We start from the raw sequence: 16,063 nt of genomic DNA, 5'->3' as shown, positions 1-16,063 counted from the left end.
ATGGTTCCATATGTAGAAGTCCACGCATTTGGGAAAAGTACCTGAACGCCATTCACTTGAGAGTAGCCAGGAATATTCTTCTGCAAAAAGTCCAAGCAGTTCACACCCTCTCGGCTTCGCCCAAGTATCCTCTGGGCAGCATCCAAACATCCGTTCGAGAGCGAGCTAATGTGAGAAGGCGAGGCAATCCAGGATATCTGGTTGTGCGCTGGGGTTGGGATTCACCACGTACGATTTTATCCAAGATAAAAAATTGAACGGAAACCCAAGCTAGCTAGTTTGGCCACCAAGTGGAAGTGACTTTGTCAGGGAAATGAAAGCGTTGATGAGCTTGCCAAGAAGAAGTCGACTGAATTGGTCTCATTTGGTCTATTAAACATATTTTATTGATTTAAGGATCCCGAGCAAGGACCATCAAATGGTAGATACTAAAAACGCTCGCTACTTGGCATGCAATAGCAGATCTCTGCAGTGTGATTGTATTTCTGCGATGAAAAAGGTTTTCATTAAAAGCGATTGTAGAAAAACACCAAGACCAACGCCATAAATAGCAGGAGAAGTGCGGCCCAACACACAAAAAAGGGTGTAACGCCAATTAAAAATATGTACTAACAAAGTACATAAACAAAAAGAAATTTTTTTTTACGGTTTTTGTTTACAAAAGGCAATCTTAACAGCCGCAAAATTTGTTATGGCTTTTCTATGCTAGATAAAAAAGCGAAGCGAATGGGTCTGGTCCTATTTATAGAGGTATTATATTGTGTGCATAATACCATCTGAGAGATGGCGTTTTAAAGAGACATGTGACCACTAACAAATGTACCTACATACCTACAAAAAAAATATAATGTTAACAATATGTCCGTCGTTTAAATGAAAAATTCCGAGTAGTAGAAAGAATACGAACGAATAGTCTATTGTATGCTCGAACGCTTTTCCATTTTCTTTTCTTCTATTAATTTTGTATTATTAGGACAAACTCAGAAAAAATATAGATAACACACGGTGGCAGAAACTAAATGCAATAAATCACAACACATTTGCTACATGGGCAATTTTAGTCAATTATGACGCCTAATTAATGAAACTTGGTGGAGATGTTAGGAAGTGGTTCAGGAACAACCTTTATAACTCCAATATTCCGGAAGTAATAGTTTTGCAATTATTTGCCTTTAAAGTGCCTTCGGGAACTTCACTATAATTTGGCACATTGTAAAAGTTATATATTTTTTTCTAAACTTCACAAAATATACAGTCACACGCGTGTTTTTACTTGTTTTTGTACTCGAAATATTTCTATGAAAATAGAGTGCAAATGCATTCATCAATAGCATCACTTTCCAATTTTGAACGAGAATAACAATTCTTTGGAATAGACAACTGTATTATGTTGCCGGATGCCTGGAAATGAAAATAAAAATATTAACAAAAATCAAGTATCTCAGTTCAGTGTTGATGATGGGGATGGGCGTTATTGTACCTCCTTACTACTCGCACGTATTACGTTTTAGTTTTTGGTTTAATGGAAAGGAGTTCTGCGCAAAAATACTGTGTATGGAAAGCTGGAGTTGGACTGATGAGGGTTATTTTTTTGCAAAAAAAAAATACAAATACACCTTTGTAAAGCATATCGAAGCAATACAATACACTTATAAACCGTGCTTTTTGGTTTTTGTTGACTCTAGTATTTTGTGTGATATCTTATACCTATATCATTATTTTCAAGTTTCGATGAGTTGTGTAACCTAAGCCAGACAATCGCCCTGTTTTTATTCCATAAAAAGCAGGAGGACGCTTTTTTCCATAAACAGCAATGTTTATATTTTAAAAAATGTTTATCAATTCTAAACTAAAGCAAAAAATACTGCAGATTTACAAACATCCTTCCAGTGAACATCGCGGTATACGAACTTCGTTTTTATTTGAAGTGTCTGGCAACAATAAATTACTTAAAAACCATAAACCTCCGGAGGGTGCGATTTTCAGTTTTAACATGGAGATCCACCCCTTTGATGTTAAGGGGGGATCATCCTTTTTTTCAAAGCGTGTTGCATTATACTAAATGTTTTCCAATAATAACCGGACATTGAGAAAATGCAAATAGATAAACCTACGAAATGTTCTAAAAGGTTGGGCCGAATCCAATTACTGAATTTTTTTTCGTGAGAAGAGGCTTTTCGCTGGTCACCTATCAACTTCGCGAACCCTTTTGGAGACTTAATTTTGGGACCACGGGGAATAGCAGTTAGCTCCTTGGAGTTAGATCCAACCTGATTGTGGGAATGGGCCTTCGAGGAGTTTCGTGGAGTTGAATTGAAACGTGGTGCCGAGCACACAGCATGACAGTGGTTTCAGACTTCGAATTCTGTCCAGGTGGTAGTGTACACAAATAAAGTCAGGGCAAGGCCGACGTAAGACATAAATTTTAGACCACTTTAAAACGTGGTATACTACAAAAAGAAAATTATTGCAGTAATTATATTATATATATTCACTTTTTTCATATTGTAGCTTATTACGAGTAAATATAATTTTGTGTTAATGAGAGCCCTCCAGTATGGCGTATCACAATTCGAATGGAGGTGCTATTGGAGGCAATGGCGCAGTTGGTGGTAGTTCTCGCGGCATTGTTGGTGAAATGGGTTCCACTGAATATTCCGGTGACGAACGTGACTCGCGGACTGGCGAAGAGAGTCTCAATACTGATCTTAACGACAAGCCCATATATCTCCTCGAACATTTAGCTACCTTTACGGTGAATAAGGAATCCGGTATTGTTTATCCGGCAGACGGAATGCGACGGCTATTACAGTTAGAGAAAACCACTGGCATATGGTCACAGAAAATGCAGTTATGTTTGGACCACCAATGGGTGCTTATAATGGACTACGAAACTGGGGTAAAAGCCATTGAATTTTATATACATATGTTTTCTGCTAATTGTTTAGCTCTGTTTTGGTTTTACTTTCCCTTACTGTCAAAATTTCAGAACATAATTGAACGATTTCCAGCATCACTTATTCAGGAACCAACAGCATTTACGTCAACAGATACCATGGAATTATATAATAATATTTTAGTATTCATTGTAACTGGCGGAAATGGTTCACGTTCGGAAATGCATATATTTCAGGTAAGGTTATTAATATACGTTTTCTGCATTTGCATGTTTACTAAATAATATACATTGTATGTAGTCACAAAGTGTATCTGCCGTGCATTTGGTTGAAGACTTAAAAAGTCTGAGAAATGGCAAAATGGTTACACAACACCGAGAGGATTTATTGCAACAACAGGAGACACAACAGTATCAGCTCAGTCAAAAAAGCAGTGGTTTATATAAGCCATTGTCTGCCTGCACCGTCTTACAAGATCGTAGTGAGCAGCACCCTCACCACCACAGTGGTAGTGTTATTATGCCGTCCCGAAACGGTATGGATCAATATGGATTACATATCCGTAGTCATATGGCAGAAAGTAATCACACAAGTGGAGGCGGGGGCAGGAATTGCGAAACAGATTCCGAGCAGGGAGCACTAAATGACGAGACCAGCTCCACTTCCAGTGACAAATACGAACGCGATGTTACTGTATTGAATCATTGCTTTGATGACATTGAAAAATTTATTGCACGTCTGCAGCATGCGGCTGCGGCATCTCGTGAGCTCGAGCGTAGACGGCGTAATCGCAAAACAAAGAAAAAAGATCCCGGTGAGGGATTACTAACACTCCGGACTCGACCACCCCACGAAAAAGAGTTTATCGATATTTTTGCCAAATTTAAACTTTCTTTCAACTTGCTGGCCAAGTTGAAAGCACATATCCATGATCCAAATGCACCCGAGCTGGTTCATTTCTTATTTACGCCTTTAGCACTAATCGTTGAGGCGTCCAGTGATACTTATTATGAGTCCCAATTGCCCGCACGTGTTATCACTCCATTGCTTACCCGTGAAGCCATTAATCTATTAATTAACTGTGTCACCAGTAAAGAAACTGAACTATGGCGCTCTCTTGGCGATGCTTGGATTATACCGCGCGACCAATGGAAAAATGATATTGGCTCATACCATCCAGTATTTATGGATGGATGGTCTCCAGACTTTTTAGTCATCGATGAATTAGAAACACCTAGTACGCCAACAAACATAAACAAGCGCCAGTTGGAGACTCAAACACATTTGCATGTTGCCAATGTGCCCAACATTGGCGGTGTGAACGAACGTTCACTTGGAACTATTAACAATTTAAGCAGTACAACCCTACAAACAGAACAACCCGATGAATATGAAATGAGTGCACCAAGTGAAAAGTATTCTGGTCATTATGAACGTGGTAGCGAAAGACTAGTTGCAGTTGGCGTAATAGGAGGCGTCGCTGATGGTGGTGCCGGCGATTTCAGTACACGTAGCGAAATTTCTATTGACTCGATTGAACGAAGTGGTGCGGGCCCACAGAGTTTACCAGTGAACAATAATACTCATATCCAAGAAATCTCAATCGGTATGCAACAATTGCGCACACGTGACACTAGAAATACACTCGGCGTTCGCAATATAAATACGGTTTCCGAATTCTCTGGTCGTGATAACACTATCAATGATGAGCAAATGCTAGAGTCGTGGGTTGAAGACTTGCAAGCGGCTGGTGCTAAAATCGTGCTAGTCACATATCCCCGGACGGCCAACAATGATAAAGAGCTTAGCGTCGTGCGTGGTGAATATTTGGAGGTGAGTATGTGGCAGTTTTTTAATTTAATTATGAAATGCAAAAAATACTAAGAAAATACTGGAAACGGCATTCCGGAAATATGAATCATTTAATTTTTTTGGAATTTTGATAGAGGAAACATCAAATTCATCAAAAGCAAGAAATGAAAATTAAGTTTTGTTTTGCTTTCCACCGGTATTCAGTAAGCAGTCACAAATAAACGCACTCAGCTATGAAATCTCATTTTTAGACCAGTTGCTATTCAGCAAGAAGCCTCTAGGTTCTATTATCTATTTAGTCAGCGAACTTTTAGCAGGTCACAAATAGAAAAATATGGAGGAAGGGATTATATCTTTTTTTTTTATTAAAAAAATGCTAAAATTTAACAAAATATTGCCTTGAATACAATGTTTAATAAATACGAACTTTCTTGTCTTATAGAAATGTTTATAGTAAAATTCTGGTCGTTTTACGAAGTACGGAAGACTCATTTTTGCTGTTTCAGTAGTGTTTATTTTTAGATTTACAAAATCATGGAGCTGGGAGTTTTCCAAAAATTGAAACCGCATGATAACTACAGTTGGAAATCTAGAATTCCATTTGAATTTCATCATGATTGTTGACGGTTGAACCTTGGTCCTTTACAGACATCCTTTAGTTTGTCAGCCCAAGCCTTGGATGTTGCGTCCATAGAGATGATAGATCCAAAATATTTGAATGCCATCTGTTTAAAAGTGTAACTACCGATCAATATGGCAGATTTTCATTCATTTGAAACTTTTCCAGTCCACACAAATTTAGTTCTTGATTCGTCTATGCGTTGGCGCAAGCTTCTGGCTGCATTCCCAAGTTTCAGAAAATCCTTTTTCGAAGCTACTGTACTCTTGCTTATTATATCGATGTCATCCTCATCTGACATCTGCGCAATCTTCTCCATAGCAAACATGAATAAATTTGGTGCAAGTTGATCACCTTGCCTCACCCCCGTGTTAGGGACAAAGGGATTGTTGTCTAAAGAGTTCTACGCGTCATTCTAAGTCGTCATTTGTATTGTCATAGTAGACATATGGGAATGCGTATGTCCTTAATTTTGAAGTAAACATTCTTTACGCGGCGGAGCTCATTTTATTCTATATTGCACAGTTTTTTTACACAGTTTTCTTGCCTCAGTATACTCAGCTTGATTTCTTCTGGTGTTATGCAACAACAAAACGTTTTCTATATGAAAAATATGTGATTTTAATGGATATATTTTTTGACACAGCGAAATCTATAAATCTATTACCATTTTCATTTGTACTATTACTTCGGCTGTATTTTCCGTAGGCTCTATTTCCGGTACGATTTTTTTCAAATTGAGCGTTTGGATCACCAAAGCAATTTGTATATCATTTTTTTGGAGCCTAATCATAACAACTGTGCAGCTCTTGGAAAAACATACCATTGCCTTGTGATTTATCCTCTGTAACCGCGTGGGCAGAGGTAGTAATGTTAAATAAACGCTGCATTTTTTTCTTTCATTTACAGGATTTAAATCTTTTATCTGATCATTAAATTGAGCAGCTACCACAAAACCGCAATACTTTTCAAACTTATTTCCATTTGAGTAGATCGTGACCTTCTCACTTCTTCAACTTCTAGGAGGTTTTGCCGAAGAAGTGGCTGGAGGGAGCCGGGTCTAAATATAGATAAAATTATGGACTCATACCTCCACAGGGGTTGGTTACTCGATCTCGGCACGAGTTGCTCAGGTTTTCAGAGGGTATCACGTGGAGGTGAACCTAGAACTGAGGGTACCTTGGGCGTTCACTTCCCCATTACCTCCCGCATTTGACCTTCGCGTTTGTTAATTATTCATACACAGAATGATACACGCCACTAAATAGATCGCCCATTTTATTTACAATACAATACACTTACAATAATTGTTCCGGCATCTTAAGTTGAAGTTATGCCTCCTAAGTGCGTGGTACTGTAGTGTTACGAATTTTCTTACGTTAAAAGTCAAATGAATCTCTTACATCAACTCCTCTGAGTTCGATTACTAGATTGTCGAATAAAATCGCAATTAATGATATCATACTTGCTTTACTTTATTTCCAACACTTTTCTTAAAATGTACACGTTCTGCTTAAAGCTGAATCATTCTATTACTTTTGGTTTTTTCGCTTACTAGTTTAATTTCCAATTGAATACTCCATGTACATGCACCTCAGCTTATATAAATTAAACAATTCTATTTATTTGATAATTTTATTTTATTTTACGACACAATCACTTTCAAAGCCGATCTTCTGCTGTTCTTCTTTTACAATATTTTACTTAAGCTAAGCCTATCCAATTTTGCTAATCGTTAATCGAAAATATGTTTTTGCTAATTCCATCAAACACCAATCATAAAAAACATTTTCCAGGAATTTATCTACCGTTTTAGCGTGCCGTGTGCAAAACCTTTTCCATTCCCGCAATTTTCCTTTGCAATCAATGAAGATCATTCATATAGTTGTAGTTACAGCTTCGTTCTCATTCAACTCTTGTTGTTGTCGCTCTTACTATTTTCTGAATGAACTTTTATCAATGCGAGCGCGTAAAATCATTGTGAGTATTTAAAGGTGATAATGAGGAAAACATACAGTGGTGGTTTTAATAATCCTTACTTAATAAGTTGGGGAAGTTAGCACGTTCCACTAACTTATACTTGAGCTTAATAACTACCGTAATTTCTAGGTCTGGCGGGTCGTATCTTCTGGCGAGTTCTGTTGTAGCAGCAGCTTACTAGTCACCTGCCGTCTTCGTTTAACTCATATAGCGGTAGACCAAGAAAGCGTGCACTGTCTCCCTATCTGCTGTCGCCGCCAAAACTAATTCATGTTTTTGTTTTGGCCTCTCGTCCGCCATTGTTGCCAGACGGTTCGTGATTCGCTATTGCATCACTGCCCTCCGTTTAAGTCTGATCGTCTCGATTAGACACCAAATTTTTCGATCTAAATGGAGCCAATCTTTCCAGATGTCCTACTTTGACTTTTCCCTGTCCAGTTTTGCAATGCTGTATACGATACAACATATAAATCAATCTTTTAATCAGGACGATTGCGGTTTTGGACAAATCCCTTTCTTTCTTTGGGAATTATAAAGACGTACAAAACTGCCTTCACTGAATCCTTCGGAGTTTACAGTACGGCCAAATCTGCCCTTCATCTTGTTACTCTGAAGCTGGGTATGCTGCCTCCCCTCAGGAGCGGCACCTCTTCCGAACGATAAATCCACCCGGAAGCCTTAAATTGCTTCTAAAAAGGATCCTACAAGGCGTTTGGCCAGTAGAGAAGAATCTAAAAGAAGTGCGCAGCGCGGACGCGCCAAAAAGCAAAAAGCCGCTATCAGGTCGCGAAAACCAGCTTTCTCAATAGCGCGATGAAGGCAAAATTTGCTAAATGTTGATCCAAATAATAAATGGTCACGACATTTTTTTTATTATATCCAAAACCTTTCAAAAAAGGCAGCTGATAATCGAAAAAAGTGTTGTAAAACGTAAATTTACTTTTCACACTACTTTAAGTTTATAAAGGCATGAACGCAGCTCAGTCGTCAAACAAACAAATGCTTACGCAAACATGCAGCCAAAAAGAATCTTGGAGCTCTCAGTGTGTGTCACCAACAAACAATGATAAATCGACATCTCCGAAAGGCATCACAAAAAACATAAAACACATGAATAAAGGTGCTACGTCTGCAAAGCGCGGGAGATCTAGTCCAGGTAAATTGGCGCCTAATCGAACAAAACAATCAAAACTTGGCAACTACTGGCTAGCAACGCCTTCTGCAAGTAACTCAAATCGATTCGCAGTACTGTACATAAAGAAAACAATAATAAAATAGAAGAACTAAAAAGAACTCTAGCGGAACAGATGGGTACTGTACTTAATCTGCTTACAGACATGCTCCCGAATGTTCCAAAATGAATAGGCCCCTGCACTCGCAATGCCAATGGGCTCACCCAGCACAGCTATGAAGTAGAAGTATTGCTAGCAGATAAAAATGTTGACATAATGTTAATATCTGAAACACATTTGACAGATAAATGTTACGTAAAAATTCCAAAAAATTATACCACACATATCATCCAGCTGGTGGCACGAGGGCCCGAACTTCTCAGATCAATGCAGGCCAATAAATTGTTCCACCTCTTCGACAGGACGCCCTGGCCTAGTCTAGATCTCTCATCAGACCACTCGCCTTTGCTGTTAACAATAAACTCTTGTTTTCAAACAAGGAAACTTCACCAAAGCTGCACAGTAAAATGACAAAAAAATGACACTGTTCCTTAATACTCCACTAAAATCCAACTCTGACCTCGACACGGCCGTTGAGACTTTCAGCAACTACATTCAAAGTGCTGCGTAGACCGCTACGCCGGAAACTAAGCACACTCACGCTGACGCACACTTTAATGTTCGCGTAACAATATTAATATTAGAAAACACCATAAACAAGAACGACAAGAAAAAGCTAAATAAGCTTAGAAAACAATTAAGAAACACAATAAAAGACGCAAGCAACTCAGAACTGCATGAATACTTATCTAACTTATCACATACGCAAGCTACTGACTATTATCTGTGGAAGGCAACGAAAAAGATGTCACAACCAACGTCTCTCAACGCAGCGATAAAAATGTGTAATGGAGACTGGGAAAAAACTGATAAACGAAAAGCAATAGAATTTGCCAAACATCTATCAAATGTTTTCAACCGTTTCCGTGTCAAAATGCGGAGGCAGACTCAGAAGTTAACGAATTTCTCTCAGCTCCGTTTCAAATGGACTTTCCGACTGTATGATTTACTTGGAAGAAGTTACATACGCAGCAATCAAAACTCTGAAAACCAAAAGCACCAGGTTACGACATAAAAACTAGTAAGGTTTTAAAAGAACGGGCCATATGTGGATACAAATTCCTCACCATTATATTTAACGTGATGATCCGACAAGACTATTTCCCAACTCGGTGGAAAGTTGCTGAAATCATTCTTATAGAAACGCCAGGGAAGACCCCGAGGCTAATAAGTCTATTACCGGTTGCTTCTAAACTTTTCGAAAAGCTGCTTTTAAAAAGGATAAATCCAAAAATTACGTAAAGGAATCTTATTCCAGCACACTAATTTGATTTTCGTAACTATCACTCCACCATAGAGCAAGTTAATTGTGTATACGATTTCGCTACACAAGCACTTGAGAAGAAGCAATACTGTACAGCCGCATTTTTAGATATAACAAAAGCCTTCGATAAAGTCTGGTATGAGAACCTGCTATACAGGCTTAAACAGGGCTTAACGCACAACTGTTATATGCTCATAAAATCATACTTAGACAAAAATTTTTTTGGGGAAAGTAAACAACGGCGGCCGCCGTAGCCGAATGGGTGCATGCTTGACTACGATTCGGAATACAGAGAGAACGTAGGTTCGAATCTTGGTAAAAGATCAAAATGAAGAAAACGTTTTTTCTAATAGCGGTCGCCCCTCGGAAGGCAATGGCAAACCTCCGAGTGTATTTCTGCCATGAAAAAGCCCCTTTAAAAAATATCTGCCGTTCAGAATCGGCTTGAAACTGTAGGTCCCTCCATTTGTGGAACAACATCAAGATGCACGCCACAAATAGAAGGACGAGCTCGGCCAAACACCCACAAAAGGGTGCACGCACCAATTATATACATATATACAGGTATATATAAACAACGAAACCACTAACTTACACACAGTTAGAGCAGGTGTACCACAAGGAAGTGAGGCCTAAGCCCCATCTTGTACACTTTGCTCACGGCAGACCTGCCACTATTAAAGAACACAGCCACGAATGCAGATGTTCGCACTCGGTTTTGTGCAAGGGCTCTCAGTTCGTTTCAGGTGTTATTTACGGACCTCATTTCCGCCTCCGTAGAGCGGCGCCACGTGCTTCGTGATCTGCGTACACTTCGTCCCGTCTGTTGTTTCAGTCGCCACATCCGATTGGTTAGCCTTCCTCTGTAAATCGGTGTTGGATATAGTTCGAGACCAGAAAATTCGCATTAGACGGCGGAAGCGGCGGTTGATGAACGTTTGGAGATGCCTTGTGAGCGGTGTCCTTCCACGTTGTACAGCCATATAGCAGGACGGACTTGACACATGCGTTGAAAATTCGCAGTTTGGTGTGCGTAGTTTTGTTATTATTTTGCCAGAGTGGTGGAAGAGTGCCTAACACCGCTTTGGCTTTGGTAATTCTGCTTTCAACGTTAGGCTCACTTTCTCCACCTGCGGCAATTATACATCCCAAGAAACCGAAATTATCCATGCTTGTCTTTCCTATGCTGATTTTAGGTCCCGTTGCTTGTAACTGTTGACTGTATCACCAGTTTTAGATCGCACATCCTATACGACAGTAGGCAAATGTCGTCGGCATATGCTAAACAGTTTAAGTATGTGTTGTTAATCTGCCACTGAATACCTCTTTGATGGGTTTCGTTAGTAAAAAAACCGTTAAGAACGTCTTCAATTCCCATCAGGAAAAAGATTGGGGACAGAATGCAACCCTGCCGAACGCCAGTCAGCACGTGAAAGGGTTCCGATAATTTGCCTTTATGGAGGACGTGGCAACAAGCGTCGCTATAGCTTTCCTTGATAAGGGCTACAAGTTTAACTGGTAATACTGCGCAGGGAAGCCCAGATACACTCCCTGTCGAATGCTTTTTTCAAAATCGATGAATAGCAGGTGGAGTTTGGAGCTATAACCAGTGCATTGTTCTATGACAATAAGGAGTGTGTTGATATGGTCTGCACAGGAAAAACCGCTACGAAATCAAGCCAGTTCACAATAATTCCTTCTTTCCATTGTTGCGGATAGGTTATATTGTCCAAAATTATATTTCAGCAGGGAGCATACACTGACTTTAAAAAGCTCAGCTGCAATGCCATCAATGTCCGCGTCCTTATTTTTGGCAAGTTGTTTTATCGCAGCAGCAATTTCCAACATGTCAGGTGGAGAAGTTTTGATACTAGCATTCATTTCCATTGTTATACTGGATATTAAATATTCCATCTGCAGGGTCTAAAATGTTGTCAAGCACGGCTGAGAAATGCTCTTTCCAATGACGAGCTGATCTTCGTCCGTCATTAAGAGATTTCTGTTTAAGTCTTTGATGTGATGCTCAACGCTCAAACTTTTGTTCCCCATTTTCTTTGTGATCTTGAATAACGCACGCGAATCACCGGTTCTAGCTGCTGTTTCAGCTTTATCTGCCACATTGTGGATATAGCTCCTCTTATCGTGACGCACGAAGCGTTGGACCGTCTTCTGGAGATGACGATATTGTTCTTTTAGCTGTTTAGCTTGGCCCCGCTGCGGTTCGTCAACGATGCTAATTTTTCCCTGATGGGCTTTCGTTCGGATATTTTCTCCCAAGCTTCGTGGCGCATCCATTGCATTTTACCTTTAGAGGTTGGGCCGAGAACGTTATCAGCGCTAGTTTTCTTAGCAGCCTTGATTGCGCTCCACTGCGACGCTACGGGTTCATCTGCACTGCTTGCGAGCAAGCGAGGTTCTGCTTTCAGTTCGTTGCGAAATTGTGCTCTTACTGCGGGCAGCTTGAAACGCTCTATATTGTATTTCAACGGTCGGGAAAGAGTGTTTCAGGTAATTGACCGGAATGTCCTTCAGGATGTTGGTACAAGCCTTGTGGATGGCCACTATAGACGCAAAACGTTTTCCTTTCATGGACAAACGCAATTCTCTGAATAGATAGAAGTCACAAGAAGTCATATTAATACAGTGAGTGATTGATGATTAAAATGCGAAAGTCAAAAAATCAGTCACAATTGTGGATCGATGAGATAATGCATAATCATGCATTAAGCGCTAGCTTCCTCCTTTGCGGTATTCAGGGCGAGTTCGAAGAATGTGATTTAACAAACGCTTCAAAACGCCAAGTTAGAAAATTGCTTTTACGGTTTGGCCCCTTGCCCCTTGCCATGTCCTTGTGGATATTTCCCTTGAAATCGTAAAAACAAATCAAGCCGATAGATTTTCGAATTCTCCAAACGTGATTTTTTGGGTGGTGACTCGTCTGGGACCTTACATTCGGCACTTTGACGCTTAGTTTCAGGTTCATGTTGGAAACATTACCATTCATCTCCAGTTACAATGTTGTAAAGGAAGTTCTCGTCTTTTCTCGCCTCTTTAATGAGGTCTTTCGAATGTTGAACTCTGAGCAATTTTTGTTCCTCAGTTAACTTCTGCGAAATGAAACGTACACAGAAGTCACTGGAAGTCAGCTAGAGATGTAACGTTTAACGCACTAACTCGTTAAAACGATGGCTCAAAAACATTTAATGACGCCAGTCTTGTTTATTTTGGTCTTCACCTTGTATTTCGCAAATCAAGTAAACATTTCTGAAATCGGTTGCTCACTGATTTGGTTAGCTGTGCAGTGCCTGCCGATGAACAACCAAGTTACTTTATGACTGTCCTTGTGCTCAAAAAGGGTGTACCAGATAACCACTTCTTGAGTTGCAGAAGTCAACATATTGATCACCGTTGTCAGTTGAAGCGTAGCACTGCATAATTGTGATGTTTCTGACTTTGGATTTAAAGCGCTATGTGGGCGCGTCCTGTCTGACACTGGTCCCCACGATTTGAACCCATTGACGATTGAAATGGTTTTGTTACCCGAGGCTGGTTGTTTGTCGATTCGTTAGCATATTGCGTTTTTGGTAAGTAGGTTGCTAGCCTTTCTACCCTAGCTTGGTGATAGTTCAACTATCCGCACCTCTAAGCAGGTATTTGTCTGTTTTGGTCCGCGAATGGTATTTGATTTCCCACTTACCCGGCATAATGCTGAACGCCTGGGGACGCGTCCGATGGGAGACAGACAACTCCACATGGAAAACTGCATTAATCTGATATCATCGGTTCTTAACTGGAATCGTTGACCACACAAGTATGTGGAAATGTTTTACGCACTCAACCACAGCTAACGGTTCTCGTCTGATGATCTGTGACAGTACTCCACCTATTCCGAATGCGCTAACAATTGTATTCACAACGAACTTTTCTCCCGTGACCGGATGCGCTAACATAGGCGTAGTACATAGACGCTCTTTCAATGGCTCGAACGCTTTTCTTTGTGCTACACAAACGCGAAATTTCTCTAAGTAAGATTGTGAAGATTTCCTGCAACAAAAGGACGGGTTTCCTTGCACATTTCTTCGTCGTGGCCAATCTTTTAATGCTTCTATTTTCTCCTCGTCCATCTTGATACCCTCGGTTTTCACCTTATGACCAAGATACGTGACTTCTGTTTTGAACAAGGCACACTTCTTCGGATTCAATCGTATTCCCGCGGAGAAAATGCGCTGAAGAACTTCATAAAAGTTTTCAGATTAAATTTTCGTTAAAATTTTTACGTATTGGAGTCCCCTCAGCCCATGCTCCATCAGGCGCTCAAAGGTTGCTGGTGCGTTACATTACCCGAAAGGCATCACAGAAAACTGCTGTAACCCATCTCTTTTGCCGTATTTCTCCAGAAATTTCTAAGCCTTCGTCCTCTCTAGCCCTCTTACTTCTTGCAATCAAGTCCTTATAAAATTGAAGATTTTTGTTCCTGCTTCCTGGAATTTTTCCGGTTCCTGTTGTGGTCCATCGCAGTTTACTTTAGCTTCTATAGCCCGACAGCTCCCAATTACAGCTCTTTTATCTGAAATAACTGGTTGAAATTATTTCGGACTTCTTCCTTTTCCCGTCTTCATTAGTGCCCTTCTCACGACTTGGTTTGCCGTCTCCTAAGCAGCTTCTATGACCCACACTTCGCCGCTCTCATAGCCTCCTTCCACATTCGATCCTACAACTGCTTCAGATTTTGGCAGAATCCGTTGACGTGGACTTAGGGTTACCTTTCTGGACTGTACACTTTGTTCATACCCGGTGCTTAGCGGTATCTCCATATTTTGACACGACACAACCCTTTTACCCATATCCAACGGAAATCCGTGCAGCAGCATTAAGTCTACGCCAATTATAATATTACTTCATCCGAGATTTCAGCCAGTAAAAATGTGTGAACTACTGACAAAGCTCCAATAACGACTTCGCAAACTACCTTCCGGAAATCGTAGCTCTTTCTCTTGTAGCTGTCTGGAGCTTGTAACCAACCAGTGGTTCCATATTATCATTTACGAAATCTGACCGTATGATCGAGTTCGTTGCACTTGTGTCTAGAGTAAGTACCTGGGATCGACCAATTACAGTTCCCCTTATCGTCAAAATTTTGCATTTCCGTCCAATTTGCGAGATAGAGACTGTGGGTCATTCAGTTGTGGGAACCAGTTCTGGCCCTTTAGAGCTGATTTTTTTCGCCTGGCTAGCTTGTTTGTTGCTGTGCGTTGGGAGCGTCACTGTTAGTTTCACCGCTTCGCCTTCTTCCTCCTTCGGTTGACCGCGTCGATATGTCCGGTCAATATGTCTGGTCATACCGCAGATTTCCGCCATCGAGGTATGCTCTTGAACATCAACTCGATGAATTTTGTGCACTAGCTTGCTCAAGAGAGCTGCTGTTTCTTGTGTCAACGCAAACGATTCTGTTTCAGCAAACGTCTGCTTCAGTGTTGGGTATGCTGCCTGTTTTGTATCCTGATCTCATATACCTCTTTTAAATGCTTGGCACTTCATCTTCTCAATGAAGCTTGCGGTTTTTTTCGTATATGCCAAATGTGAAAACCGCTCAATCTCTTTCGCGTATTCCTGCAAGCTCTCATTTGCCTTCTGAAAGCGATTCGTCTTTCTATTGCTGCCATTCAACTTTCATAGTTGTCCCATCGGGTTCTGAAGCTGCAGTACTTCGCCGGAGGAACCCTTGAGCGAGACAATCAATGTAACAACTTTGTCTGCAGTACTCCAGTGATTTGTTGTTGCTGGTGCTGGAGCTTAAATACCGGGAATGGTACAGTGTCGTCGAATGATGGGGCTTTTACTTTCAGACCACGGGTTAACATATTCCGACGACTCAGCTATAGTTCACAGAGGCGAGCCTTCACTGCATCTACCTCAGCCTTAATCGTTTCCAGTTGCAACGCTATATGACTCCATTCTGTTTCCAATTTGGATATACGCGTATCCTGTTTCTTCAGCTGCGTATCTATCTTTAACGAGAACTCCGCTGACATTTGTGATAACTGCACTGAGATTTCTCATATTCGCGATTCCATTTGGAAATACCACGATGACATCTCCGAAGAAATTTGCGACATTTCCGATAATATTTGCGAAGACATTTGCGTCAATGCAGCTATAATCAATCCCATGTGTATACTTGGTGAAGGTACTGTAGGTT

General features: G+C 40.5%; 1 protein-coding gene across 7 annotated transcripts in view; it reads left to right on the top strand.

Annotated features, from left to right (window-relative positions):
• The window catches only part of LOC128869224 (epidermal growth factor receptor kinase substrate 8), a 100,048-nt gene that overhangs the window by 69,027 nt on the left and 14,958 nt on the right, over positions 1-16,063 (top strand). For all 7 annotated transcript variants that reach the window (XM_054111757.1, XM_054111754.1, XM_054111753.1 and 4 more), the window contains 3 exons: positions 2,512-2,899; positions 2,990-3,133; positions 3,198-4,730. In XM_054111757.1, coding sequence (XP_053967732.1) covers positions 2,558-2,899; positions 2,990-3,133; positions 3,198-4,730 — 2,019 coding nt within the window. In that variant the 5' untranslated portion in view covers positions 2,512-2,557. The remainder of the gene's footprint in view (positions 1-2,511; positions 2,900-2,989; positions 3,134-3,197; positions 4,731-16,063) is intronic.

The sequence above is a fragment of the Anastrepha ludens genome, chromosome X, assembly GCF_028408465.1.
Source record: "Anastrepha ludens isolate Willacy chromosome X, idAnaLude1.1, whole genome shotgun sequence".
Classification (NCBI taxonomy): domain Eukaryota; kingdom Metazoa; phylum Arthropoda; class Insecta; order Diptera; family Tephritidae; genus Anastrepha; species Anastrepha ludens.
This window is presented reverse-complemented; position numbering and strand designations above follow the sequence as displayed.